Below are 26436 nucleotides of genomic sequence, written 5' to 3' on the forward strand. Positions count from 1 at the left end.
TGCTTTAATTCATATAAGTTACCCTGGGTTTCTTCAAAATAATTGTCATCATTTTTATAACATAATAATATTCCATTACATTTGTATTCCATGATCTTTTAAGCCATTCCATAATTCATGGGCATTCCCTTTAATTTCCAATTGTTTGTAATCACAAAAAGAATTACTATGATTTTTTTGTCTTCATTTTCCTCTTTCTTGGATCTCTTTGGGGTATAGGCATACAAATAGTATAACTGAGTAAAAGGATAGGCACAGTTTTAGAAACTTTTAAGATATAGTTCCAAATTTCTCTCCAGAATGACTGGAAACAATTAACAGTTCTACTAACAGTTCATTAATTTCCTGTTTTCCCAAAGCCCCTTCAGTAGCTGTCATTTTTCTTTTTTTGGTGGGAGGTCTACTTTGTTACTCTAAATAACTGGGAAAATATTAATTGCTCATGAGAAGGTTGACCCAATATAATAAAAATTACAATTCTGTCCAAATTAATTTGCTTATTCTGATCAAATAACCAAAGTACATGTTATAGAACTAGGAAAAATATAACTAAGTTCATCTGGAGGGGCAAAAGGTTAAGAATCTCAAGAGAATATATATGAAAATATATATACATATTTTTTTTAAAATAGAAAGGAAGGGGACCAAACAAAACCTGATCACAAATTGAATTTGAAATCAGAACTCCAATTATTTAGTTTTATCTTTATTTGTGTAGAGTTTTGTAGTTTTGATCATTTAGTTCCTATGTTTATGATGTCAAGTTGCTAATTTTTTAAATACAAGCTATATTTTAAATAGAATTTCTCTATCTCTTCCCTGTGAATTTTGTTGGTAGTATACAAAAATGATGACTTCTGTGGATTTTATATGCTACAACTTTGCTTAAGTTATTATTTTAATTAATTTTTAGTTGATATCCAGGATTCTCTAAGTAAATTATCTTATCATCTACAAAAAGGCAATAATTTCATTTTTTCTTTGTGTATGCTTATTGCTTCAATTTCTTATCATTTTCTGTCTTATTGTTCTAGCTAAACATTTCTAATACTATATCAAATAATGACAGTGATAGTGAATATCTTTGCTTTATTCCTGATCTTAGAAAGAACTCTAGTTTTTCTCCATTTTATATAATTTTGACTCATAATTTTTAAATATAGTATTCAGTTGAGTAAAGAAAGGCTTATTTATTACTATTTTCATGTGTGTGTGTATTTGTCTTTGTTTTTTTTTAACAGAAATGGATATCACATCTTGTTAAAAAGCTTTTTTTACATATAATAGAATTATTTTTTTTGTTTTTTTTATTATTAATGTGGTCAGTTTTGTTATAATTTTCTTAATAATGAACTAATCTATATATATAACCTATATATATATATCTAATCTGTTAGTAATTATAATTTTGTGATGTATTACTATAGTTTCCTTAGTAATATTTTATTTTAAATTGGTTCATTTACTTTGCCTATAGTTTTCTTCTTCCATTTTGACTTTTTCTTGTTTAGATATCAATACCAGAATTAGGTATGTCTTCTTCTCTTTTTGTTCCCCCAAATAGCTTATATAAAAATTAGAATTACTTGTTTTGGGTTTGATAGAATTAACTTTTAAATATATCTGGTCCTAGGCTTTTTCATCATGAGTTCATATATGGCTTGTTCAATTTCTTTTTATGAAATTGGATTGTCCTATATATCTTGTTCTATTGATCTATGCATTTTATTTTTTGTGAATATTCATCCATTGAATTTATATTGTCAGTCTTATTGGCATATAGTTGGACAAACTAATTTTTAAATAATTTCCTTTCTTTTTCATTCATGGTGAATTCACCTTTTTTGGTAATCTTGCCTTCCTTTTCCCCCCATCAAGTTCGCTAATGGTTTATTTTATGATTAAAAAAACAGCTCCTGCTTTTATTTATTCCAATTTATAAGGATACCAACTTGACCAATCTGATAAGTAAGGTAGAACTCAGAATTTTTAAAATGTGTATTTCTCTAATTATTAAAGGTATGGGACACTTTTTCATTTATTTGATAACTTGAGTTTTTTTTCCTTTGAAAACTTCCTATTCATATTCTGTTATCATTTATCTATTGGGGAATGGCTCTTAGTTTTATAAGTTTAAAACAGTTCCTTATTATTCTAGAAATGAAACTTTTATCAGAGAATTTGTGACAAAGTTCTACCTCACTCCAGTCAACTTTTTTATTTCTAATTTGAACTGCATTGTTTTTTTTAAATGCATGAAACCTATAAATTTTGTATAATCAAAATTGTCTTTTTAATTTTAAAATTATGTATAACCTCTCTCTTCTTTTGTGGTCATGAATTCTTCCCATATTCATCAATCTGAAAAAGAATTTTTTTTTTGCTCCTATATAATTTGTTATTTCACCTTTATTTTCAAGTAATATATTAATTAGGACTTTATCTTGGGATGTGATATTGTTCTATAGGTAGATGGGTAGGTAAACTTGTTGCTCTAAACATAATTTCTGCCACAATGCTTTCCATTTTTTTCTAGTAGTTTTTATCAAATACTGAGTCTTTAGCCTAGTAGCTGGGTTTTGGGGGTTTATTGAACATTACTGTGTTCACTTGCTTCTAGGAAGGCCTCAAACCCCTTTCCAGTATATATGATATTTACTCTTGCCCTTAGATATTTTATTTATTTTTTTTAAGTTCATGTATTTCTTGTGTTTTAAACAGAAAAAGGTTTTCTTTTAAAAGCATTTTAATTTTCTATCAATTCAATCAGACAGTTTTTATCCTTTTTGATATTAATATGGTCTATCTTTTTAGTTTTCCTTATATTGAACCAATCCTGCATTCCTAGTTAAATCCAACATAGTCATCACATATAATTTTCAAGACATTATTGTAGTCTATTGGCAATTATTTTATTTAATATTTTATCAGTATTCACTAGGGTTATTGATCTTAAGATTTATTCATATTTGTGTCATGAAGTTTGAAAGGGTTTCTTTTTCCTATTTTTGCAAACAGTTCGTGTAAAATTGGAATTATTATTTTAGTGTGGGATAGAATTTGCTTATAAATCTGTTTCTAGAGTTTATTTTCCTTTGAGAGTTCCCTTGAGATTTGTTCAATAATTTGTCCCAATATTGGGTTAGTTAAATAAAATGTTTCCTCTGTTAATCTGTATTTCGTATTTTTATAAATCTTCATTTCATGTTATTAGTTTTTCCTTTTGATTTGTAATTTATCAAAATAGTCTATTAGTTGCCTTATTTCTTTTGTTGTGAATTATTTTCATTTGTATAATCAGATTAGCAGTTTATTAATTTTTAAAATGCTCCTATGGTCTTGTCAATTCAATGGTGTTCTTGCTTTTAATTTCATTAATTTCACAACTGTTTTTGAAAAAAATTAAAAAATTTGATGCTATTGTAATTGGTTTTTTAGCTGCATGTCCAGTTAATGAAATCATTTAGAGCTATACATTTTCCTCTAAAGAGTACTTTGATTTTATCTACCAAGTTTGGGCATATTGTCTCATTATAGTCATGTTCTTTGATGAAATTTTCTATTTTTTTCTATGGTTTTTAAACCATTAATACTTTAATGTTAATTTATATAATCTCCAGTGAAATTTAATTATTTATCCACAGACCCAGAATCAAATATAATTTTTATTGCATTATTGCAAATGAATATGGTGTTTCTCCTTTTTTAATATTTATTTATGAAGTTTTTATTCCTGAATGCATGGGCAATTTTTGTCAATGTCATGCACAGTTGACAAATATGTAAATTCCCTTGTGTTTCCAGCTCTGTTTGGCACATTTATGCATACATGCATATAGATATAGATATCAATGTTGATTCATTATTGATGATACCTTTAAGCTTAATGCAATTTCTCTGCTTCTCTCTTTTGGTCATGTATTTTATTTGGTCATGTATTATTTGGTATTTTACTGTAGCTTTGCCTGAAATTATAGTTGCTACTCTTGTAAGGAGGAAATGGGAAACTGCTCCAATGGCTTTGCTGAGAAAATCCAAAATGGGGTCACAGAGTCAGACAAGAATGAAAGATGGATGGACAGGTTTCCTCCTCAGTTTTGTCCCCTTTCCTTACAATTTCCTTCCGATATCATCAAAAGAGAACAAAACCTGGCCAGCCTATGTAGTCTGTGGCTTCTACAAAATTCCCCCCAAATTACCATTTAATTTCTTATGCTGACCTGTAATATAGTGAAACTGTGGTGGGGGAAGTCGCAGTGTGGAAGGAATAACGAACTGTACTTGAGTTATTTCAGAGCGGCTTTGTTTTGAACAAAACTAAGTTTAAACAGAATTCTGACCCAAAATTCCTTTTCAAAGAAAAGAAAAGAAAGATTAGAAAAACATTACACATTTAGATCTGAGGGCATTTGATGGCCATATTTTGGTAGCACTTCAGCCAAGAATTAACTTCTGTCTCCTTTTTGTGGCATTTAGGTAGCTATATAGAGCTATGTGGGGGCAGAGGGAGGGAGCAAGTGCTTATTAGGTCTCTACCTATGTGCCGGGCATTGTGCTAAATATTTTATAGATAATCTCATTTATCCATATAATTACCCTATCAGGCAGTTGCTATTATGAGCCCCATTATTACAGATGGGGAAACTGAGGCAGGTGGAGGTTAAATGGCTTGCCCAAGGTCACACAGGCAGTAAGTATCTGAGGCTAGATTCAAACTCAGCTTTTCCTGCCTCCAGGCCCAGCATTCTATCCATTGTATCCATGTCACTGTGGCAAGAAAGGAGGAATTAGGAAGACAACATCCTTTTGTCGCTCATGCCAAGATAAAATCAAATTGGGAGACCACATTAGAGAAAGTCGTATTAAGAAATAGACATATAAAATTTAATCCCTTTGACTTAAAATATATCTTCAATGATACAATTAAAAACAGCACAAGGCAAAAATCAGTTTCATAAAACAAAATATAAAACATTGTTATATGACCCGTATCCCATAGTATCTTATATTAGAAAACAAATCATCCATTTAGTTCACATACTTCATTACAATATTTGGAACACAGGAATATTCTATCAATTCTACTTGAACAAAGGGCCTATGCTATATCCCTGAAACCTAAGAGATACCCGTGATTGTATTTGTGTTATAAATTTACAGTTTTCAGTAGTTGGATATATTTATATGTATACAAAATTTCCCCTTCCACAATAGAGTATGCTAATGTTTTCCAAAATTGTAATAGAAAAGAACCAAAGCCTGAGGCTCCTAAACAGTTTAAAGTAAAACTTGGCTTGTCTTCAACCCAGGGGATTAAGAGGAATTCCGGTTTGAGTTCAGTTTTTATCATTTAGTGTATATTAACTATAGCCTTTTCATTCATTCATTTTTGTTCACTTCATAGAGGCACGTCTGACCGGCACATGTTCACATCTTTCAGTATGAGCGTTTTGTTTTTAAATTTTACTTATTGATATACTGAAGAAACCTGGGCAGAGCCACCTCATAGAGAATGGAATAAATACACATGCTTGGGAAAACATTATTAAAGGAACATTTCAATGCTCTATTTGATCATCTTGGTGTGTGCTATCAAAAATACTTTTACCTTGGTTTTTGGAATTTCCTTGAGATAGCTTTCATTGCATTTCATCGTTATATATACATGGATACCATATTTATATATTATATATTTATGTGACACATATATACACACATTTACAGAACCTTCAAAAATATATTGCACTTATATACAATACAGCTTTATCTAAAATGATTTCTACTCTAACCCATTTAAGTTCTTCATAAGGCCATTATTGTATGTCCAAGAAAGTTATGAAGAAGGATTTCAGCATCGTGAGTAGTCAGTAAACACTTAGTGAGAATAAGAGGTTACAAAATAATGGGCTTCCAGTGGAATTCTCACAAGCATGAGACAATCATTGGACCCTCAAGACAGCCGAGGGCAAGAAAACCTTAGATTCAAATCTATTGCTCTTTTTTTACACTTCCATAAGGAATGAGCTGAAGAGGCAGAAGAGAGGGATTGGTAAATGGCAGTCAATTGATTCATCAAGCCATGGGATGCAGGTTTTAAACTGAGCTGTGGTGGGAGACTCATGGTACAGGGTCAGATGCTGGTTTTGCCACTTACTGTGTGGTTTGGGTAAATGACTTACCCTCCCTGAATTTTAGTTTTCTCATCTATAAAATTGGGATAAGAGTACTTGTTATCTGCCTCACAGAGTTATCAGGAGGCCCCGATGAAGCCATGTGTATAAAGCACTTGATAGGCATAATACTCTCTATAAATATAAACTCTTATAAATTTCACATATTGATTCTAAGTCCTCTGAAGACCAATGCAAATTATTTTAGTTATTTTCAATCAAAATGCTCCTCTGTCCCTTCCAAGAGCTCAAATGAATCACTTCCACTGGGATCCCTCTTTGGAAAGTGGTTCATCATGGTAACCTGCAGTTCGACCCAGAGGTCCATTTAACACCTTCATTTAACCCAGGTGGAGTTCTTCTGGGTTTGCTTGCCTTTAGATCTCAGTAAGAGTTAGCTTGTAGGATCCCCCCACCTCCTCGATCTGCAACTGGAAGGTGTCTTCGTTAGAGTAGTGCTTCACTATATTGTCGTCCATGTTCACCAGGATTCTAGGTATGGAGGAAAGGTCAGCATGAGTTCCTGCGGCACTGGACACGTTTCAAGAACTAACACAAGAAGGCATTATAATGTAGACTACATGAAACTAAAAAACATGAAGAATTTGGAATTGTGAAGAAAATGACAGCAATGCCTCTACCCTTATTATATTATACCATATATTATATAGCTAGACATAGGCTCAGACGATAAAAGAAAAGCCCCATATGAACTAAAATATTTGTAACAGCACTGTAAGTGGTAGCAAAGAACCTGGAAACAAAGTAGATACCCATGTAAAAAATAGACTTGAATACAGGACTACAATCCCCATGAGCCTTTGCTCCACTTCCCCAGAATGCCTTGTAATCTCACCTGGGCCGAGATCAAGAAGGTATTTAAGCTGATTCAAAGGCTTTTGAGAGGGTCTCTCTCGCTTGGCTCTTTTTGGACTTCCGTTTTGGAGCAGGCCCCTTTTTGGAGCAGGTTATTTTGTCTAGGCCTCTGGCCTAGGCACATGTTTCTTACTTGTATATTCTTTAATCTTTAACCTTTAATAAACCTCTAAAAAATATAATACTTCTTGCAGAGAGAAACTAATTTCTACTTGCCTCAGATGCCTCAATCTCCCTGTCTCCCCTAAATTTTAATCTTTACACCCACAGACCGGGACTGGCTATATAAGTTGGAGTATGTGAATGTAAGTATGAGAAGACAAAGGAAACCAAATAAAGAGAACTAAACCAAGTCAGGAAAACAACATACAAAATGACTACAAGGAGGTCATTAAAAAGAACCAGAACAACAAAACAAATGAAAGTGAATGATGGGAAATTATCATGACAAAGCATGGTGCTGAACAAGAGAGATAAAGGCGCCTTCCCACCTTCTCAGAGGATGTCAAGGTCTGGGGATGTGGAACTCTGTACCAAATGATGGACATTTTCCACATGTTGGGTACTTTTACTGAACTGACTTTCTTCTCTCTTTAAATCTTTGTTAAAAGGCATAGCTCTTTGGAAGGGGCAAAAGAAAGGGATATGTTGGGAAATATAAGTAATACAAACACAAATGATATCAACATTTTATTACTAAAAAAAGGCCCTACCAATATGACGTTAGAAAATATATTACCAAGAAGAGCTCTTTGCTCTCCATATCTGTAGCAGATGGACATTCTTATCAATCCATCCCTAGAATTGTATCAAGTTAAAATATCAGGGTTTTTAGAGCTGGAATCCTAAAGATCATCTAGTCCAATTTCTTTATTTCAAAGATGAAGCCTACAAAGGAGATATGACTGATTTATAGTCAAAGAACTGGGATCTTAACCTAGATCTCCAGATTTTAAATCTAATGCATTTTTCAGAGCGTAACAAATTTAAACCCTTTCATTAGAACATTTGGGAAGATGTAATTTATTATTTTTGATTTAAAATTGAATTGCACCATATTATGTTTTAGTGGTGACATTGTTTTGTTGTTCAGTTGTTTTCAGTCGTGTCTGATTTTTTTGTGACCTCATTTGGGTTTTCTTGGCAAAGATACCAAAGTGATTAGCCATTTCCTTCCTCATTTTATTTTATAGATGGAGAAACTGAGGCAAAGAGCTGACTTGCCTGGGGTCATTCAGCTAATAAGTGTCTAAGACCAGATTTGAACTAAAACAGTGTTTCTGACTCCAGTCCAGTGCTCTATCCACTGTGCCATTTAGCTGCTCTGACTTAGCATATACATGGCAAAAACACAGATGCATAAAATCCATAAATGTGATGTAACTAAAGAGTAACAAGTCCTATTAAGAATAGGTAATAAGTCCTAATTAAGAAGAAATAAATTCACATTTATAAAAACTAAAACTAATATTTAGATTCCTGACACTTTAAAACATTATCCATACTTCAAAAAAATCATTGATTTTTTTTGCTTCTTCACGGAAATCATCTCCCAATATACCCCCTTCTCTCTGCTTTCCCCATTTTTTAAAACTTTACCATCTGTCTTAGAAACAATATAAACCCAGGACCTCCCATCTCTGGCCTGGCTCTCAAAATATTGAGTAACCTAGCTGTCCTTCTTTCCCTTTTTAACAAATAAAAATAGTTCTGCAAAACCAACTGACAAAATGAACATGTCTGATAGCATGTATAATATTTTGCTCTATCTATCTATTGATAATCAACCACTAGATAGCCAACTACCTAAGAGCAGGGAGTGTTTTTCACTGATCACTTCAATTGATTTGAATTCAGCAGCTTAGAAGTGTTGTCTTCATTTACATTACTGCAGTCATTGTGTTTTTGGTACTACTGATTCTATTTCCTTTGCTCTGTGTCTGTTCATACAATTCTTTTCATTGTCTCTCAGAATTCCTCATATTAAGTTTTTTCCTATAGTATGACAGAATTCTATTTACCACAAGTTGTTCAACTATTCCTCAGTAGATAAGCACTCATATTTTCCCCTCCCTTTTGTTTTGATACCCCAAAGAATGCTGCTCTGAATATAGGGAAATCTCCTATCTTGTCTTTAACTACCTTAGGGGGGTAAAATAAATCCAAATAGATTGTTTGATCAAAAGAAACAAAACTCTCTTTAGTGAATTTCCTAGAATAAATCCAAGTTGTTTTTCAGAATGGATGGGTCAATTCATGGTTCTACCAACAGTATATATTAGGTCTGTCTTCCCACAGTTCCCCCAACACTATCATCTTTGTCAATCTAATGAATGTTAGGTAAAGTCCTAGAGTTGTTTTAATTTGTATTCCTTTTACTAGTGATTTGAAACATCTTTTATATGATTCTTTATGGTTTGCAATATTTCTCTTGAAAACCCTTTTTATCCTTGGGTCCACTTATTTATTTGGGTAGAGCTTTTGTTTTTAGATAAATTCAATTCCCTATATCTTGGACCTAAAACTTTTATAAAAGATATTTTATCTAAGTTTTTTTTTCCACATCAGACAGTATCTCCTCTTATGTTTAATGATACCGATTCATGTAAAAGCATTAAAAAAAAAAACCCAAACCCTTACCTTCTGTCTAAGAATTGATACTAGGTACAGTAGTAAGGACTAGGCAATTCAGATTAAGTAACTTGCCCAGGGTCACACAGCTGGGTAGTGTCTAAGGTCATATTTGAACCCAGGACCTCCCATCTCTGGGTGTGGCTTTTAAACTACTGAGTCATCTAACTGCCCCATGTAAAAGCTTTTAAATTTTATAAACTGAAAATAGTTTATTTTATCTTTTATCATCACATTATTTGGTTAAAAATTCTCCCTCTCCACAGGTCTGAGTGTATCCCCTTATGTTCTCTAATTTTTAAAAATAACATGATTTTTTACATTTAGATCACATATCCATTTAGATTTTGTGGTATAAAATGTAAGGTGCATATCTAAACTTATTTTCTGCCAAACTGCTTTCCAGTTATGTCAGTAGTTATTGTTAATTAGGGAATCTCACACTAAGTATTTAGTGATCTTGGATTTTCCAAACATTGAGCTCCAGCTTTTGACAGTCTCAAAGTCATATTTATCTGGTCTTTTCCATCACTCTACTTTTCTACTTTTTAATCAAAATCAAATAATTTTGTTTACTACTTATTTTCTACTAATTTTCATTATTTCCTTTTTGTTCTTACAAATGAATTTTGATATTTTGTCTACTTCTAGACGTATCCTGATACTAGATCTACAAATTAGTTTAGATAAAAACATCATTTTTATTATATTGGTGTAGCCCACTGAATATTTCTTCACTTATTTAAGTCTTCCTTAATTTTTATAAAGAGGACTTTGTAGTTGAATTTGTATAAATTCTGAGTATGTTCTTAATGAGTTACTATTCAATTACTGTATGCATTTTGTAAGTATTGTGAATGGAATTTCAATTTTTTCATTGTGTTTTTTGCTTAGCCCTGTATAGAAATTTGATGATTCCATGTATGTATTTTGTATCCTGCTATTCTGCTCTATTAATCATTCATTTTTATTTATTTCCATTTTTTATTCTAGTTTTCTAAATGAATCACACTGTTTCCTACAAGCAGGTCTAGTTATATATCCTTTGTTGAGTTTATGCCTTAATTTCTCTCCCATTCTATCTCCAGCATTTCTAGAATTTTATTAAATACTGAGAAGAGTATATTACATTACTCCTGTATTTATTAGGAAAGCTTCCAGTATTTTTACATTGCAAAAAACAATAGTTCTTGATTTATCTACCCTTTGATCATATCAAAGGAACCCCTCTTTCTATGATTCTGTTTTTTATGACTTTTAACATTGCCATCAATTATCATTCTAGTAGGCATTTACATAACAGGCTTATTACTATAAAGTTTAGAAATAGCTTTACCTGCATTATCTTATTTGAATAAAAATTAATGCTGTGTCTAATTTTTTTTCTAGTTGCTATTTTATAATCCATATTTTAAAAACTGATTATTAAAGGTTTCCTTAGTAACCACATGGGAATAGTTTATAATTCTTTATAAAAATAGTTCAAATTCTAACTAAAATATTATCTTCTACATTTAAACAAAAACAAAACAAAAAACAAATTAATATTTCCTTTTGCATGTCTGAGAAAAGTCCATAAAAAACTATTGTTAATAAAGAGACTAGTTAGTACTCACCCTTTTTTACATTTCTTGAAGATTTTTCCAATTTTATCATAAGGGACATCATATTTATCTGATATCTAAGGCAGAACAAAACACTATCAATTACAAAACATTATTGTTTCATAAAATTTTATATCATTATTTTGTAACATAGTATTTATCATACATAATACTTCATATAGGCTATCTGATTTAATCTTTGTAAGAATCTTGCGAGGTAAATGTTAACAATTTTCTCCATTTTACAGATAACAAAACAGAAAATTAGAGTGTGTAAGTGGTTTACCCACAAATACAATGTTAGTAGAGGTCTGGGGCAGGATCCAAACCTGAATCTTCCTTACTCCAACTTCAGCACTTTATCCACTATATTCGTTCCAGATGATTATAAATTTAACATACATATTTACACATATTATGAATATATCTACCTGTACACACTTAAGCAAATATGCCTATACTCATGAAGGCATATATTCTGCAGTCTATACCTATAGTATATCATAACGTGAGGCAAGAAAGAAGGGAGAGGAAGGATCTCTCATGGAATGACCTCAGTTTTTCATTCAGTGAAATATGAGGCAAGATTCTTAGCTGAAAGGAGGGAAGGAGGAGAACCATGCGAGGTAGGAGGAAAAGGTTTGGACGAGGCACTGTGGTGAGTGGATTCTTCAGTCAGTTGAATAGGCATAAGAGATTGTCTTGCTGGGTCCGTGCAACAAACATGTCGGGGGGCTGGTCCTCAGTTTCATGATTTCCATCAGCTCAGTTCAGACGGACATGAGCAAGACTGAAGGGAGGAATCCTAGTCCAAAGCTGGGACTCGGCAGAGCAGTGACAAGATGGCAGCAAGGGCTCAAGGAGACAATGTGGAAATGAGCTCGTTCACCAGTGGGTCAAGATGTGAAGGGAGGAGGGTCTACGTACCGGGGATGGCCTAGGAGGGAACTCTCTCCCACGAGACGAGGAGTGGAGGGGCTGGAGATCATGGTGAAGACAAAGACTGGGTTTGGAGTTGTAAGACTAAGGGAAAGGGGGAGGGAAATAACGTTTTCATCATAGAAGGGAATTTCAGAGTTTAGGAACATGGGAACGACATTTCCAAAGTATGCGTCCATATACATTGCTCTTCTGATGGTAAAGAAAAAATCCTGAGTGCCAAGCCCTGTGACGGTGTCACAGACGGTGTGAAGTGGGAGACACGATCCCTGCCCTTAGAAGAAGCAGTCTAACTGGGGAAAGAAGATAAAGCCACGAAATCCCAGATCTACGCTTTCTTCCTAAGCTAAAGGAGTCAGAAAGTCATACTGATTTATTTTAAGTGGGAACTAAGAAAGTGTCCTTTGTTTGGATAAGTATTGGACAGATACTATTATCTTTACTAGACAGCTTCCTACGTGTTTTAAGGAAAACCAGTCAGCAACAACTTATCAATGTGTGAGGTATTGGATATAAAAGACAGAAGGAAATCTAAAGGGTGGAAGAGAGGGGACATATCTAATCAAGAAATTATGTCACCCTTCTCCCTGGTAAATGCCAGGTCACTGCCAGGATCAAATGCAAAATGCTCTGCTTGGCATTCGGAGCCCTTCATAACCCAGTCCCTTCTGCCTTTCCGGTCTTCTTGCGCCTCATTCCCCGACACGCACTCTTGGGTCCATTGGCACTGGCCCTCTCAGCTCTGGGCATCTTCTCTGGCAGATCTATGCCTGGAATGCTCTTCTCCTATATTTCCACCTACTGGCTTCCTTCAAATCATTACTAAAACATTATCTTCTACAGGAAGGCTACCAAATTCCTCTTTTAAACAAAAAAGAACAAAACAAAACCCCTTTACCTTCTGTCTTAGAATGAATGCTTAGAATTGGTTCTAAGGCAGAAGAGCAGTAAGGGCTAGGCAATGGGGTTAAGTGACTTGCCCAGGGTCACACAGCTAGGAATAGCCAGCTTTGGACCCAGGACCTCCCGTCTGCAGGCCTGGCTTTCTATCTACTGAGTCACCTCATTATCTCTTATCTCTTTTAATTATTTCCTTTTTACCTGGCATATAGCTTCTTTGTACATATTTTTTTGCTTGTTAGATTATGAACTCCTTGAGGGCAGGGAATGTCTTTTGCCTCTTTTGTATCCCCAGGGCTTAGCACAGTGCCTGGCACAAAGTAGATGCTTAATAAATGTTTACTATTGGCCACCAAGAACAAGGCCACAGAAGATGACCTGAGATTTGAAGGATGCTCGGGATTCTAAGGCTGATGTAGAGAAAGCGAGTATATTCCAGGCATGAGGAAGAGACTGGGAAAGGATACGAGGACTGCTGGGAACCGTTTATAGGGCACAGCAGAGACCGGTTTGACTGGATTAGGGAGGGCATCAAAGGAAGTAAGAGCCAATAAGGCTGGAAAGTTAGGTTGGGGCAAGAATGCAAGAACTTTAATTGACAAACAGAGGTAAGAGGAAAATGCAGTTCAAGGGAGCAAGGGAGAGCCATGTCCAGTCTGTGCTTTAGGAATATCCCCTTAGACAGCTGGGCAGGAGTTGGATCGGAGGGGTATCAAGCCAGGGGCAAGGAGACCAATGCATAGCTAGAATTTATGTCGTGCTTATTATGTGCCAGTCATTGTGCAAAACACTATACAAATGTTACCTCCCTTGATCCTCAAAACAGCCCTGGGAGGTAGATGCTATTGTCATCTCCATTTTACAGTTGAGAAAACTGAGGGAAACAGAGGTTAATGTTTTGCCCAGGGTCACACAGCTAGAAGTGTCTGAGGCCAGATTTGAACTTAAAACCTCGCATCTTTCCATTCACTGAGCTGCTCCCTATCCCCTGGATGATATATATTTGTTACAAGGGAAAGCTTCCATGTGGAGATGGATGATATTGTAGTGAAAGCAAGAAGAGAGCATCAGTAAAATATTTTTTAATGAAAAAAAGAAAAAAATTCAAAAAGAGACACAAACAAAAAGAAAATTTGTTACTATCTTGTTAAAGTATTTATACACTTCTGAATACTGTAACTTAGGGGGTGTATATCCAAAGCCACCTATAGACACACACACATGTTGTTTGTAACCAAAATTCAAATTTTCTTATGCAGTTCTCTTTCTTATTATTTCCATATTGAAATACTTGTGTTTGTTAATTATTGTTAAGTCCACAATAAAAAAGAAAAATTTTAAAAGAATATTATATACAGGAATACTTACAGCTTCCATTAGGCCTTTCAATGATGGAGTCTTGAGCATCAGTGCATCAAAAACTTCCTCTGACTCCTTCCGAACATAGAGTAGTACTAAAAGTCAACATGGAGAAGGCATGGAGAGAAAATATGAATTCCATTGACATCCCCCCCAAAATACATATGGATGAAAATGAGAAATATTTATGGGCTGAAACTAAAACAAAACATATTTACTACTGTAGCCAACACACATTAACCAATACAAAATAAGCTTTAATTTATTCAATTTTCAACTTCTTTTTATTCTATTTTAACTGTCTCAATAAGAGAAGAAAAAAATTTCCAACTCTGGAACAGATATGGAATCCCCTTCTTCCTTGATCTTCAATTTAGCATATCAATCAATCATTAAACAAACATTTATTGTGTATACCATGTGCTGTGCCAGTTTACAAAGGCAAACATGAATTGATCCATGTCATTAAGGAACATATATTCTATGGAGAGAGAAACTTGTACACATAAGTATATGTAGAATAAATAAAATGTAGTTTTGGGAGAGAGACACTAGCAGTAGTGGAAAGGGGGAGATTCAGGCTTCACACTGCTTGAGTTTTGAAGGAGATAGGGGTTCTAAAAAGGAGGTCAGGAAAGAAGGAATTCTGGTTGTGGGGGATGGCTTTGCAAAGGAACAGGAATGGGATTTAATAAATTTAAATCTCATTGGGAATGTATTACTGTGAATCCTTCAAGAAAAAGGGAAGAAAAAAAGCCTGGCAATAAACTAAAAAACCTCAAACCATAGGTGACTTTGGGCTACTTATAGCCTCTATGGGATAGTATTCTAGGGGCTGATTACAACCCCTTTTTCTTTGTGCTTGGCTGAATATTAATTTAGATTAATTAGCCTTTTGTCATTTGTTATAGAGAGGAGGTGGGAGGAACAAATATTTAGAAAGGAGGAGCACAAATCCAAGACTCAACCCAGGTGCCATTCCTCTAGTTGGCCTTTCCTCATCCCCTTCAATTATTCCCCATTCCTCAAATGTTCCTAAATCGCTTTGTCTTGATTTCTTATTTGCTCTCATCACTTACCTAACTTATGTTATACTTACTTGTTTATAGATATATATGTATATTACATGTGTTATCTATGTACATATATATTACATGGGCACTGCTAAGTAAAAAAATATAATAGGAGGTTTGTTTTTGTAAATATTCTATACTTGAGACTATATTTGTTACAAAGGAGTGCTTCTATTTGAAGATGGATGGTAGCTTAGTGAGTAGGGTTAGGCAAGAAGAGAGCATCAATCAAACATTTTTTAATGCAAAAGAGAAAAAATACAAAAAGGGAAACAAGCAAAAAGAGCAATTTTGTTACTATCTTATTATTAAAGTATTCACACATTTATGAATACTATAAAATAGGAGGTCTAAGTCCAAAGCTACCTGTGGACACACACACACACACACACAGATATTTACATTTTGGCTTAATAGAAGACCATTTAAAAAGCATATTTTGAGTGTATTATAAGACAACCTATTTTGTTTTTCTAAACAAATTTCCTCAAAAAGACCACACGTTTTTCATGTTTGTTTTTATCTCTAATGGCATGCATGGTGTCTTATGTAAAATAAGCACCTAATTAATGTGTTGGATGAATAAATCAAACATGGTTTGAATCTGAGACTCTTGGACAAGTTCTCTTAAAGTCCCTTAAGCTCTATGAATCTCCATTTTTATCCTTCACAACTACAATATTCTCAAATCTTTCAGTTTCTTCTTCTTTAATGTGTGTTGGCTATGGTACTGAATATGCTTATTTTAGTTTTAGCCTGTAAATTAGACGTCTGTATGTTCTAGTTATGAGGATGTTTTGCCCTAGAAATTTCCACAGAAATCATTTAAAATGAGAGTTGTCTCACTAGTTAAAGATTGAGTTCAAAGTATGCTCATACTCATAGATTAGTTCATTATAAAGGTATACTCTAAAAACATATTAAAAATTCTGTGGGATGGAGAGAGTGGGGGGGAGAGAAAGCTAATAAATGCAGGAAAACTTCTAATCTTAGCATTCCCTTTTTCCTTAATTAATCTAAAAAATGACAAGGCATCAAATTAAGTGTCCCAACCCCTGTGATTACCCCCTGCCAGGATTACAGCTATGAAACAGCTAAACTTGTTCCATTGCTTTTGCAGTCGGGCGAATCTGAAGCAAGAATTTAATTACTCTAGTTTACTGGCAAATCTCAATATCAACCTTTCGATTAAATGTCTTAGTGCTGAATGACATTATGTAATGCTCTTTTTTGCAGGGCTTTAATTATTTAATATTCAATAATAATACCCATTCCTATGATTGTGTCAGCATATTCAAAGATTAACTACTTTTGGAGCTCTCATAGGCTCAATTCTATTTTGTGCAGGCATCTGGCTTGTGAAGCCTATACCCTATAATTATCCAAAATGCTCATACTTATAGAAAAAGAAAGGTCACGTCTTAATGTCTGCCTCCAGTGAGAGCTTTCTTCTTCTAAGTAATACATCACCGCTGAACTCTAACACATTTTTGCTAAAGAACCACATTTCAATTTGATATGCTAAGAAAAATTTATGGAGGACAGCTCCAAGTTCAAGGAAATGGGACATGGGGCAAGTGTTCTTGTCATGCTTGTGTCGTATAACTTTCTTTGCTGTTGTTATAATTACAGTACCAATGGATCTTCAAATCACATGCCAAATGTAAAATCCTCTTCAGAGCGTAAGGTACCATATAAATTCAAATGGTCATCCTCATCAGAGAATGACAAAGATGCCCAACGATGTTAACCTCGAAATCTGAATGGGCTAAATGTCTCTTCTGACATATAATCTCTGCCAAGTGTGTCAGTGCAAACAAACCTCTCTTTGGTTCCTCTATCCTGGTCATTTTAGCAGGAGGTGTGGCAGTAAAGTCATCTTCAGTTCCATATGGCCCTCTTTTCATGTTAGACCTGAAATAAACCCAAAGTATATTATTAGTGACTTTATAAATAAAACAAATATCCATAACAATAACTTGCTATATACCTAGTATGTGCAAAATACATAAAAAGGAGCGAGAAATTTGGTTCTTGAATTCAAAAACCTTAAAATCTAGTCAGGAAAATGAGATTTACATACATGAAATGATAACCAATATCCTCTTCATGGAGAGGTAGGCGTCAGAGGACGAGGCAAGGAGACCACTTGGGATGCTATTGGGGAGATGGTAAAGGCCTAAACTAGGCTGGAGGGATCGTTAGCATATGATGGATGATCAGGAATAGGGAGTGAGAAGGAACGAGTCAAAGATGACTGAAGTTCTAAGTCTGGGCACAGATAATGGCTCTGCCACTTACTAGCTACGTGACTTTGTACAAGAGAGCCTGGTCTGCATGCAACACAGTTCCCTTCTCACCAGTGAGGCACAGAGCAAAGGGCTACATACACTCCTGGGGCAGCTGTTTGCCAGTTGGTTGTGCTTTAGTGTTTTGTTTTTTCTTAAAAGGGACAGTTCAGGGCAGGGGTTAAGGTGAGCGGTAATCTGGAAACTGTGTGTAGCACATGTTTGTTTTAGTAAACAGTACTGTTCACAAGGGCATGGTAGGGGGAAAGCTAGGTAGCCCCGGGGATACAAAGGCAGGCCTGGAGACTGGGACACCTGGCCTCAGCCACTTCCCAGCTGTGTGAACCTGGGCAAGTCACTTAACCCCCATTGCCTAGCCCTTCCTGCTCTTCTGCCTTAGAACCAATACACAATATTGATTCCAAGATGGAAGGTAAGTGTTTAAAAATAAAGAGGAAGGCCATTCTAACTGGTCTCACTGAGTAGAGTGGCAGGAGCAGATGCACTGGGAAATTTGAAGCCCAAATTTAGATGTAGAAGTTTGTGTAGGGAAGGAGAGGGGAAAAGTAGAAGAAAGGGAACAATTCCTAACTGTTTGAAATTACTGGTACCAAAGAACTAGAAAAATAGTCAGCCCTGCAGGAAGTGGTGGTATCAGAAGTCTCTGCTTGCTCAATTTCTTTTGTAGATTTGGCCATTTAAGGACTGGAAAATACTTGGGATAGTTGTAGTTTAAAATTTTGGTCAAAAGTAACTACTTTTCTGTCATATCTAGGAAAAATAGAAATGCAGCCTGAGATATGAAGCGTATTGGCCTGTGATTGAAACTTGTGCCCTACTAAAAGAGAAAGGCTATTATCCTGGATATCTACATTGTTCTGAATTCTAAAGGAGGTATGAACTCAAAAAGGTAGGATAAACCCAGCATAGAAAGTGGAAATAGCATTGAATGTGGACTCAAAAGATTTGGTCTCCCATTCTCGTTCTCCACCTATTTATCCTTGAGTAAAGCACTTCTCCTTTCTGGGATTCAATTTCCTCATCTATAAAATGAGGAGTTTGGGCTAAATAATTTTAATGATATCTTCTAGCTCTAAAGTATGTAATCTTAATAATAATGAAAAACTAAGCTTACCCTTCACCTTCCAGCTCTTCTGAGGTAATAGGAAGAACCTTTAGAAAAAGAAAATAGGTTGTCTTAAAATACACTCAAAATATGCTTTTAAAATAATCTTCTATTAAAGCAAAATGTTAATGGCTTTGGATTTCTGACCAAAATGAGCCAAATTTCATTTAGTCATCTGTCCCCAAACCATGATTTGTTGGCCTTTATCTATTTGTGTTCTTTTCCACCCATTAATTAGAAATCCAATATGATGATATATAATCTTTTAAAATAAGCTAGACACAGAACAAGAATCCAAAATCTACACACCAAAGAAACAAAATTAAGTGAAATGCATTCTGTATTTGTAAAATATCCCTTCCACATCACAACTGTCCCCATTGCAGTTTCCATGTCTCACGGGTCAGCATCAGAAATTAAATGGGACTTTTGAGGAGTTCTGCAGAAGCAGCAAAAAGCACACAAAGGCCAGAAAAAGTTTACAAACTGAGAAACGCATACATTTATAATATAACATACTGTAAACACCCTCTAAAGAAAAAGAAATAATTCAGACTTCTTCTCTGATACAAAGGGAGGGTCAAACAATTTTATGTAGATTTTCCAGATTGCAGGGTACCACTCCCTTAATTCCCACAATGTGGAAGGGGTAATTTTGTATTAGCATTGTTGAGTATGTGACATTATTTCCACTTAATATTCTGAAGTGCTAACTCTTTTAAAAAAAAAGTGATCAGACTCCTTTAACTTTGAGCATCTACTTTTAATATTAATATCCTAGACTAGAAAAGTGCCTACCTCTAGTAAGACTGAAGTTATAAATAACAAATAAAACAATATCCTAAGACCCCTAGAAGATTTGTCACCTACATGAGCCCCACGTTGAAGGTTGGCAAAATGCACATCAGGGATAAAGAGAACAGGTTGAGTGTCGAGATCAATAAAAGGCTTGAAAACTGTGATGTCCATTCTTTTGTGGGATGGAAGCACAGATACTTTAACATCAGAAACTGAAAGAGAATAGGTGGATAAAACAAATTTTAACAGAAAAACTGGTACTAAAATGTATGTTGTACAATATTCTATATCACTTATAAGAAACATGAGGTATACATTTTTGCACTTTTCATATTTAACTTGTGGCATGTTTCAATTTTGAGGAGCAAGACAAATAGGTTTGTATATAAGGGAAGGTGCTTATCCTTATCTTAACCAAATCTTAACCGAAAGTGTAACTTTTATCAAAGTTAGGAGAAAAAATGATAGAAACAACAAAAGAGAATACAGACCAAGCATACTTAGTATCTGAAAATAAGCCAGAAAAAGCCTTTAACCCCAGCTGTCCTACTACAGTCAGCAGCTTTTGGATCTTCATTAAAAATACATCAAATGCAAAAGAGAGTGAACAAGTTTTTCTTCCTGCTTCAAAAATGTCAAATATAGATTAACCATCCCTATTTTTCTAGCTACACACATAGTTGTCCTCCAAAGCAATATCAGGAACCTTCTCTGAGGGGTGGCAATAAGAAAATCTCAATTAATCTGTTTGTTGGCAAGTACTCGTAGATTCAAGTCATCTCAAAATAAAAAATGCTTAAAATTACATATGTCAACATGGACAACAGTGACTATGAAGTAGAAATGGTTCTCTCCTTCCATAGACAGATAAAAAAAATTGTGTGAAAATGAAAGCTAGTGAACAAAACAAATAGAAGAGAAAGCATGACACACTATTCCTACCCTCCACAAAGGCCCTTCCAACTATTTTCATCACTCTTCAAACCTTTCAGGGCTTTCCTTCACCCATCTTCTCAGCTGAGAACCTTGCCTCATATTTTCCTGAAAAAAATTGAGACCATTCACCTAGAGCTTCCTCTTTTTCTCTCTTTTTCATCTCAGATCATTCACATTCTATCATTATGTCCTTCTTCACACTTGTCCCCCACACAAATGTGGCTCTACTACTTGAACAAAGGATCTGATTCCATCCTGTCTCCTCCAACAGATTGTCCCCTCTACCATCCCCACTCTCTTCTGTTTCTCCTTGTCTTCAGGCTCCTTCCCTACTGCCTACAGATATCACATTTCCTCCATTCTCAAAAAACTTCTTCCTTCCTGCTAACTGATGCCAACATCTCTTCTGCCTTTTGTGGTTAAACAACTGGAGAAGGCCATCTACTTCTTCTCTTCTTCCTTGTTCCTTAACTTTCTATAGATGGGCTTCTGACTCCATCATGGAGCTAAAACTGCACTCTTCAAAATTACCCAAGATCTCTAGTTGCCAAATCCAATGCAGTTTTCTGAGAATTCGTCCTTCTTGACCTCTGCAGCCTCTGACACTATGAATCTCTCTTCTCTTTGATACTCTCTTCTCCCTGGAGTTTTTATAACATCCATCTCCTTGACTCTCTGACCCATCCTCCATCATCCCCTTTGCTGGATCCTCATTTGATTCACACCAGGTAACCATGGGTGTCCCACAGAGCTCTGTGCTGGACTCTCTTCTCTTCTCCTTCTAGATGGGGATTACTTGGGGAACTCATCAGGTCCAATGGATTCAGTTATGATCTCTATGTTTATAATTCTCAAACTATCCACCCAAGTCTAGCCTCACATCTCTAATTGCCTCTCAGATGTCCTGATCTGGATGTCCTGCCAACATGTCCCAAATGGAATTCATGATCTTTCCCCCAAAACTTTCCCCTCTTCCAAATCCCTATTACTTTCAAAGACATCACCATCCTCAAGGCACCCAGTTAGGCATCTTCTTCTGCTCTTCATTCTTTCTGATGTCTCACATCCTATCTAAGGCCATAGCCATCAATCTCACCTTTGCGACATCTCTCAATCATCATGCTCCCTTTCCTCCTCTGATACTGCCACATCCTAGCATGGATTCTCATCTCCTCAATCCTGGGCTACTCTAACAGCCTACTGTTTGGCCTGCTTGCCTCAAGTCTGCCCTCCATTCAGTGGCCAAAGTCATTTTTCTAAAGTGCAGGTCCAATCACATCTCACACATCCACACATCCCTCCTGTGGCTCCCTATCGCTTCCAGGATAAACCAGAAAACCCTTTACTTTGGCATTCAAAGCCTTTCATAACCTACTACCTTTCTAGTCTCCTTATACTCAATACCAGCTCCTCTCTCCACCACATACCATGTGATCCAGTGGTGTTCCCCAAACAAGATGCTCTTTCTCCTCTTCTCGGTCTACTAGCTTGCCTGGAATCCTTCAAGCCCCAGTTAAATTCCACTTTCTCTAGGAAACCTTTCCCAATCCTTCTTAATTCTAGTGCCTTCCCTGTGTTGATTATTTCTTATTTATCCTGTATATAACTTGTCCACACATACCCGTTTGCATATTGTCTCCCCATCAGACTATGAGCTCCTCAAGGGAAGGAACTGTCTTTTGCCTTTTTTTTTCTTTTTTGGTATCCCTAATATATTTTTAACACAGTGCCTAATACATGTTGTCATTGTTCAGTCATTCATTTGTGTCTGATTCTTTGTGCCCCCATGGACCCTATGGAGTTTTTCTTTTCCAATAGATTTAGTGGAAACTTTTGTCAAGAAATCAGAGGTTAAGTGACTTGCATAGGGTCACAGATCAAGGAAGTGTCTAAAGCCATATTTGAACTTGGCTCTTCCTGACTCCAAGCTCAGCACTGTATCCATTGAGCCATCTAGCTGGTTCCTAGGCATACAGAGGTTAAGTGACTTGCCCAAGATTGCACAGCTAATAAGTATCTGAGACTGGATTTGAATTCAGATCTTAGCTGCCTGGTATATAATAGGCACTTAATAAATGTTTATTATCTGATTGATAGACTAGTAGAAAAAAACATCAAACTTAGAAGATTGGATACCTAAGTTTGAGCCTTACCACTACCCAGGACAATTCACCTAAGCTCCTTGGGCTTCAAGCTTTAGTTTGGAAATGCGATAAAAGTGCATTATGATATCTACTAAAAGCATTATTATGAGAAAAGTGCATTGTGAAATATTAAAATGCTACATAAATGTGAGCTATTATTGTTATTATCATTATTACTTGGGAAATGCCCAAGCAGAAAAAGTGTAGAACCTTCACATGTCAGCATATTAAAATTCCCATTGAGTTAAGAAATTTTCAAAATTTGTTAGCTTAAAAACAAAAATATGTCAGTTTTCTGAAAACTACACATATACACATACACATATGTATGTATGTATCTTTTCTGTGGTTCCCAAGCAAATTGTGTGCCTTAGTTTCCTTATCTAGAAAAGAAAGCATTGCACAACATCACTCTTGTTTCTCAACTGGTAAAACCACCCACAATTATGTTGTCATTTGCTTGGGGTGGAGGCTGATAACTGTAACCACAGTTCTGCATGGAAAATGAAGTCTTAAACTGTTGGTGGAAACGTTTCTACTTACAGGCATTCAATTGAGAGCTGGGGTCAGTACACTTGCCTTTTCTTTTGCTTTGTTTTCGTTCTTCATCCCTGATCTTCCGTTCAGCTCCCTATCAGAGAAGATAAAAGGTATTACCGTCTGTCCAGTCCTCTCAAAGAAATGTCTAACTTTTTTTTTTTTAACCAAGCAAAATACAAATGTCTTTGGAGATATGCCACCATATGACCTATTCATGGAACCTAAAATAGCAATCTCCTTTGGAGAGCATACCCTTAAAATGGTTCATTTCACTTGAAAACAGTCCACTAAAGAAATGAATTTTCAAATTTCTTTAGAAAGAAAAAAATGCTTCTGTTCAATAGTAGATTTTCCAATTCTAATCACATAAGCCAAAATTGGAGATTTTGAAACCATTTATATTAAGCTGAAATCAGCCATCTAGTAAGCCATGGACTTTTATTCAACCCTCTGAGCATGAATTGTTTTTTTAATCTATAAAATGAAGGGATCAGACTAGATAATCTATAAGATACTTTTCTATTTCCAAATCCTATGGCTCTATACAAAGACTAACTATAATCTCTTCTATATAAGGACCCATCAAATATTTGAAGGCAGGAAAATAGTCCTCTTTTAATGTCCCCTCATTTCCAGTCTTAATCTTTTTCTCCAATCTAAGTAATCCCAATTTTCTCAAGTGTATAACATTTTTAGAAGCCTCATTATCCTGGGCATCTTCCTTAATACCTTTTTAGATTTTTAGGATAACTCCTTAAACAAAGATACCTAGAACTGGACATGATATTCTAGATATAGTCTGACCATTACAAAAAACAGTGAGATGATTATTTCCCTTATTCTTGACTAACCTTTTTGTCTCTGTCTACTTGTCTACCTTCTAAACATTTAAGGTGGGTGATCCTCAAGAGATCTTAATGCAGTGGGGTAAATATCACTGAGGTTTGGTGTGATATGACTTGGCTACAGTATGGCAGGGTAAGATATATTTTATTCAAAAGGAACAGATTAGACAAAAGTGGATGGCAGGGTAACATCATGGAGACATGTGGCAATCTGAAAGCATATAGTATATTACAATAATACCAATGCCCTTTACAAAACAATGTCATTGTTGTTAATGTATCTTAATGGTATTATTAAAATGGTATTATTAGTACCTTATAGCATTGTTGAGAAACAAAAAAGAGGTATATCTTCAAAGACTTTCAGGCAAAATTCTGTTTACTTTCTTAGCGCTAGGACTATCCCAAATATGTTCATCAACAAGTGAATAGTTAAGTAAACTGTGGCACAGTAGTGTACTAGAATATAGTAATGAAATTAAGATTGAGAAGTATGACAAATCCAAGAAAGTTGAAAAGATCAAATAATACAAATAGAAAACAGTAGAATCAGAAGAATGGAACATGCACTATAATCACCTGAGAAAAAAACAGAAGGAACTAAAAGATCAAGTAATGCAAAGTTTAAAAAAAAATAGAACCAGAAGAATAGAACATACCCTATAATTACCTAAGGAAAAAAGAATGAAATGAATGTCTAAGGAATTTTGATGAGGTCTTTGAGGGAAGAACTGAAAAGGTATTACAATATGTTATGTGTTGAAATGAATTTAAATGTAAATGGTGGATTTTAATTCATGTTTAATGTTATTTCTAATTAGTTACTATTTTTTAAAAGTTATATTCCTGTAAGTATGGCCACAAGAGAAAAGTATAGCAAGAAAGCATTTGTGTAACAAGAACAGGGAAAACAGAAGTGATATTATGATTTTATAGTTCATCAGGCTGGAGGAGGAAATGATCAGTGAGTTCCAGAAGGAGATAATAAACCTCACAAAGGTATATATATATATAAATATATATATATATATAAATGGATATAAATGGAAAACTGCTGGAGCCTTTTCTCCACTAAAAACAAAAGACAGGTGGAGAAAACAATGATGAGAATTGTCATTTTGGGTCTCTAAGGGGAGAAATGAACAAAAAGAGTCAAATGCTAGACTTTGGGGAGAAAGGATTTTTAAGTAGATCACACAAAAGACATAGCACCATATTTTCTAAGATTCTGTAAAAGTCCGCTGGAGAAGGGATGGAATGTTACTGAGAAACAACAAATCACCGATAAGGAAGAAAAGGTGTAGTGGGTAAGAAAAATTATTCTTAATGTCTCTTTCCGATTCTAAAATTCTGTGATTCTGGTATGATTACACATACATAAATTACTATTATTTATTCAACACTGACCCTTTCAATAGATAACATCTCCTTTTTCTCCTTCTGTAGCCTTGTCTTTGAGAAAATAAAGGAAGACTATAGGCAAGTCCTGACTTTCATCACAAGCTATTCCTAAACCCACACTGTAATTTTATTGCTATTTTCTTGTAGGAATTATCTTATAATTGGGGAATATATTCCTGACCAAGAATTTGGCATAAAAGAAATAATGTCTTAAAAACACACAAAAGTCTATAATTATTTAGAAGAGTAAAATTAAATTCCAAGCTCTACAAAGTGGTTATAAGTTTATAGAATCTGATGATTACATTTAGAGAGGACCATAGGAAATTATCTAGTTCAACATTTTCTTTTTTACAGAGGAAGAAAAGCAAGTAGGGGACAGAGTAACTTGCCCAAGGTAAGCATAGCAAGTTATCAGAGCCACTAGCTTAATGGACTACTACATACTACACAAACTGATTTTACAAGAGGCCTTCATATACATGTTGTTCAGTTGTGTCTGACTTTTCATGATCCCATTTGGGTTTTCTTGGCAAAGATACTGATTTTCCATTTCCTTCTCTAGCTCATTTTACAGATGAGGAAACCAAGGCAAAAAAGGGTTAAGTGACTTACCCAGGGCCACATGGCTAGTAAGTGTCTGACATCAGATTTGATCTCAAGAAGAGTCTTTCTGACTAGGCCCAGCACAGTCAATGATGCCACCTAGCTATTAGAAACACATACACACACTCTTCCCCTACAAAAAAATTTACTAAATCATAAACTTGATCTAAGTTAATATGTTCTGGGGGCAGATAGGTGGC

General features: G+C 35.0%; 1 protein-coding gene across 5 annotated transcripts in view; it reads right to left on the minus strand.

Annotated features, from left to right (window-relative positions):
- Positions 1–4857: 4857 nt before the first annotated feature.
- GRHL1 (grainyhead like transcription factor 1) overlaps positions 4858–26436 on the minus strand; it is a 74697-nt gene continuing 53118 nt past the window's right edge. For 3 of the 5 annotated variants that reach the window (XM_007476146.3, XM_056813312.1, XM_016427794.2), the window contains 7 exons: positions 23388–23475; positions 19837–19976; positions 18976–19013; positions 17375–17466; positions 14489–14574; positions 11294–11358; positions 4858–6662 (listed from right to left, as the gene is read on the minus strand). In XM_007476146.3, coding sequence (XP_007476208.1) covers positions 6548–6662; positions 11294–11358; positions 14489–14574; positions 17375–17466; positions 18976–19013; positions 19837–19976; positions 23388–23475 — 624 coding nt within the window. In that variant the 3' untranslated portion in view covers positions 4858–6547. The remainder of the gene's footprint in view (positions 6663–11293; positions 11359–14488; positions 14575–17374; positions 17467–18975; positions 19014–19836; positions 19977–23387; positions 23476–26436) is intronic. The other 2 variants (XM_001371946.4, XM_056813313.1) reach the window with 1 other exon arrangement.

The sequence above is a fragment of the Monodelphis domestica genome, chromosome 1 (genome assembly GCF_027887165.1).
Source record: "Monodelphis domestica isolate mMonDom1 chromosome 1, mMonDom1.pri, whole genome shotgun sequence".
Lineage (NCBI taxonomy): Eukaryota > Metazoa > Chordata > Mammalia > Didelphimorphia > Didelphidae > Monodelphis > Monodelphis domestica.